The sequence below is a fragment of the Geospiza fortis genome, unplaced genomic scaffold (assembly GCF_000277835.1).
Source record: "Geospiza fortis unplaced genomic scaffold, GeoFor_1.0 scaffold2, whole genome shotgun sequence".
Taxonomy (NCBI): Eukaryota; Metazoa; Chordata; class Aves; order Passeriformes; family Thraupidae; genus Geospiza; species Geospiza fortis.
The window spans coordinates 2,855,566-2,859,052 of NW_005054366.1; the positions used below are offsets into that span (position 1 = coordinate 2,855,566).

Below are 3,487 nucleotides of genomic sequence, written 5' to 3' on the forward strand. Positions count from 1 at the left end.
ATTCCTGCTTTTCCGGGAATTCCATTTGCCATGGAATTGAGGTGGTTTTTCTTAGGAAAAGTGGGATTGGTTCCGTACCAGGCTCCTCCTCATCCTCCTCGTCGTCCACCTCGCCGTCGTTGTAGCCTTCCTCATCCTCCTGGAATTCCAGGAAAAACCGGGATGTAAAGCTTGGGATCAGCCCAGGAGCTTTCCCAATATCCCATCTTCCAAGGAGGGAAAGTCCTTGGAATGTCCTCAGCAAGGAGCTGAGGTATTCCCATTTTTTATGGAACAGCAGGAGCCGGTACTGAAATCCCAGGGAATCAATGCCTGAGCTGGAGCTGGGAAGGTGGGAATGTGCCATTCCCAAGTTTACGAAAACTGCAGTGGGATTCATGGGAATGGGAAAAACTGGATTGATCCAGAGCTTCCGAGCAGAACGGAGGAGGCTCAGGAACATTCCAGAGGGGCAGGAGAGGATTCAGGGCTGGAGGAGAGGGGAAACAAATTCCCGGAATTCTGTTTTCCCCTTTCCCACCCCACTTTCTCTCCTCCAATCCCATTTGCCTTCCTCCAATCCCTCTTTCCCCTTTCCCTTTTTTCTCTCCCTCAATTCCATCTTCCCTCCCAAAATCCCATTTTCCTTCCTCCAACCCCATTTCCCTCCCTATAATCCCATTTTTCCCTCCAATCCCATTTCCCCCCCCCGCCCAATCCCATCCCCCCATCCCATCCCTCGTCCACCCCAGCACAAAGTGAATCCTGAAATTCCTCAAATCCCGGATTTCCTGTGCAGCCCCTCCCAGCCGGATCCCGCGGATTCCCGAGGTGAAATTCCAAGGCTCACCTCCTCCTCTCCGCTCACATCCTCCTCCTCCCCTTCCTCCTCCTCCTCCTCCTCTTCTTCCTCCACCACTACCTGAGCGTCGTCGTCGTATTCCTCCTCTGGAAAAACAACATCCATGGAAAAAATTGAAGTTTTTGGAATAATTCCACCCAAAATCTGGGAATGCGAGCAGAGAATTCCTTAGGGGTAGCACAGGATTGTCGGGGAACGCAGGGTTGGAGTTGCTCCAGCTGCTCCACTTCCCCCTATTCCCAAGGATCTGGGAGTTGGGGAATCTCAGCTTTTCCAGGAATGGATGGAGCAGAACTTTCCATCATCCATGAGGAGCCTTCCCATGGACACAGAATTCCAGCCTTTTAGGCGAGTCCCAAAATTCCCAGCAGAAAACCAGGAAGTGCCGAGCCCCTGGAGTGTTTTCCATGTGTTTGGGAGCTTTTGGGAACCTTCCCAGAGTTCCCACTCAGCATTCCTGGGAAAAGTGCACATCCAGCTTTTCTGCTGTGCTGCTGGGATGGGAGAATCCAGCAAATTCCCTGGGATCAGCCAGATCCTCATCCTGGGATGGCTCCAGGGGCAGCCAGGGAAAGGTGGTGCCTACAGCACTGGGATTTCCTGAAATTCCCTGGAATTCCAGGCTGCTCCTTCCTCAGTTCCCGGCATAGATTCACTGGAGCTCCCCAGTGTTTTCCATGCACTTCCCTCATGGAGCAGCTCCCTAATTCCTGCTTTTTTCCCTGCCTGTGGAAACCCTGTTCCATGAGGAATTCCAGAGTTCCAGGACATTCCAACTTATCCATGCTCATCCCTGTTCCCGTAATTCCTTCAGACCCTTCCCGATCCCACCCCCTCCATTCCCAGATGGAGGAATGGGACTTTCCAGGCCCTGCCACCTCCTCCCCTCGTTCCTTTGGGACACAGGAATCCCATGGAGCACATCCCACGTACCATCCTCATCCTCCTCCTCGTCATCCAGCCCTTCCACGTATCCCTCGGCGTCGGAATCCGGCGCTTCCTTGTCGTCCCGGTCTTTCACTAGGGATAAAGCTGAGGAAGTTGCTCCTTCAGGCCATGCCCAGCTCCTACCCACCATTCCCTCGGGACACCCAGCTCCTTCTCCCACCATTTTTCTGGGGTCACCAAGCTCCTTCCTCTCATTCCTTCATTGCTTCAGGTTCTTCCCTCATTCCCTCAGGACACGGAGATCCTTCTCCCACCATTCCTTCAGGACAACAAGGTCCTTTCCCTCATTCCCTCAATTTCATTTCCCTCACTCCTTCCCCTAATTCCCTCACCCCTCCCCTCCATTCCCTCAGGACACTGAGGTCCTTTCCCTCATTCCTTTGGGACACAAAGATCCTTCCTCTCATTCCCTCAGGTCCCTTCCCTGATTCCCTTAGGACACAGAGGTACTTTCCTTCATTCCCTCATCCCTTTCCCTGATTTCTTCCCTCATTCCCTCACTCCTTCCCCTCAATTTCCTCATTCCTTTAGGTCCCTTCCCTGATTCCCTCAGGACACAGAGGTACTTTCCCTCATTCCCTCATCCCTTCCCATCATTTCTTCCCTCATTCCCTCACTCCTTCACCTCAATTCCCTCAGGACACTGAGGTCCTTTCCCTCATTCCTCCCCTCAATTTCCTCATCCCTTCTCCTCATTCCTTTCCTCATTCCCTCCTCTCAATCTCCTCAACTCCTTCCCCTCAATTCCCTCAGGACACTGAGGGCCTTTCCCTCATTCCTCCCCTCAATTTCCTCATCCTTTCTCCTCATTCCCTCCTCTCAATCTCCTCAACTCCTTCCCCTCAATTCCCTCAGGACACTGAGGGCCTTTCCCTCATTCCTCCCCTCAATTTCCTCATCCTTTCTCCTCATTCCCTCCTCTCAATTTCCTCAACTCCTTCCCCCCAATTCCCTGAACTCCATCCCCTCATTCCCTCGCTCCTTCCCCTCATCCCCTCACTCCTTCTCCTCATTCCTCTCTTCATTCCCTATCCCCCCCCTTATCCCTTCCCCTCATCCCCCCTCCCTCCCGGTGCCGGTTCCCGTTCCCGTACCATCCTCATCCTCCTCCTCGTCATCCAGCCCCTCCACGTATCCCTCGGCGTCGGAGTCGGGCGCCTCCTTGTCGTCCTGGTCGTAGCCGTCCAGGTACGTCAGCTGCGGCAGCAGCTTGAACACGTTTTCTCTGTAGTCGTTCAAGTTGGTCACCTCACAGTTGAACAGGTCTAAGCTCTTCAGGTTTTCCAACTTTTTCTGGGAAAACAAAGCAATTTGGAAGGTTTGCTGGCGCGGGAATTCCCGCCAAAGGCAAGGATCCCACGGGGAATGTGCTCAAGGGGTTCCCGGGGGTGTTTTGGGCTCCCTGGAGATGGCAGGCATGGAAAAAAAATGGAGATCTTTACAAAAAAATACCCCAAATTCCCAAATTGCCTGACCTTGGAATAAACCAACTCCTCCCCGCTTTCCCAACCAGCTCCCTATGGAATTTCTGCCCCTAATCCAGGAAAAAACACTTGGAAAATCCCAATTTCATTTGGGATTTGGGATGGGAAAGGCTCTCCCTGGAGTCCTGCAGTAAATCCAAAGGAATAACTGAATTCAGGGAATTATCCTAAAGGAGCCAGATCCAGGAGTAGCTGATTGCCCAGAGAATTATCC

The 3,487-nt window shown here is 52.7% G+C and overlaps 1 protein-coding gene across 1 annotated transcript in view; it reads right to left on the reverse strand.

Annotated features, from left to right (window-relative positions):
- Positions 1-3,487, reverse strand: part of ANP32A (acidic nuclear phosphoprotein 32 family member A) — an 11,169-nt gene that overhangs the window by 1,311 nt on the left and 6,371 nt on the right. The window contains exons 4-7 of the mRNA XM_031059662.1: positions 2,884-3,082; positions 1,775-1,861; positions 830-927; positions 79-139 (exon numbers count right to left, since the gene is read on the reverse strand). Coding sequence (XP_030915522.1) covers positions 79-139; positions 830-927; positions 1,775-1,861; positions 2,884-3,082 — 445 coding nt within the window. The remainder of the gene's footprint in view (positions 1-78; positions 140-829; positions 928-1,774; positions 1,862-2,883; positions 3,083-3,487) is intronic.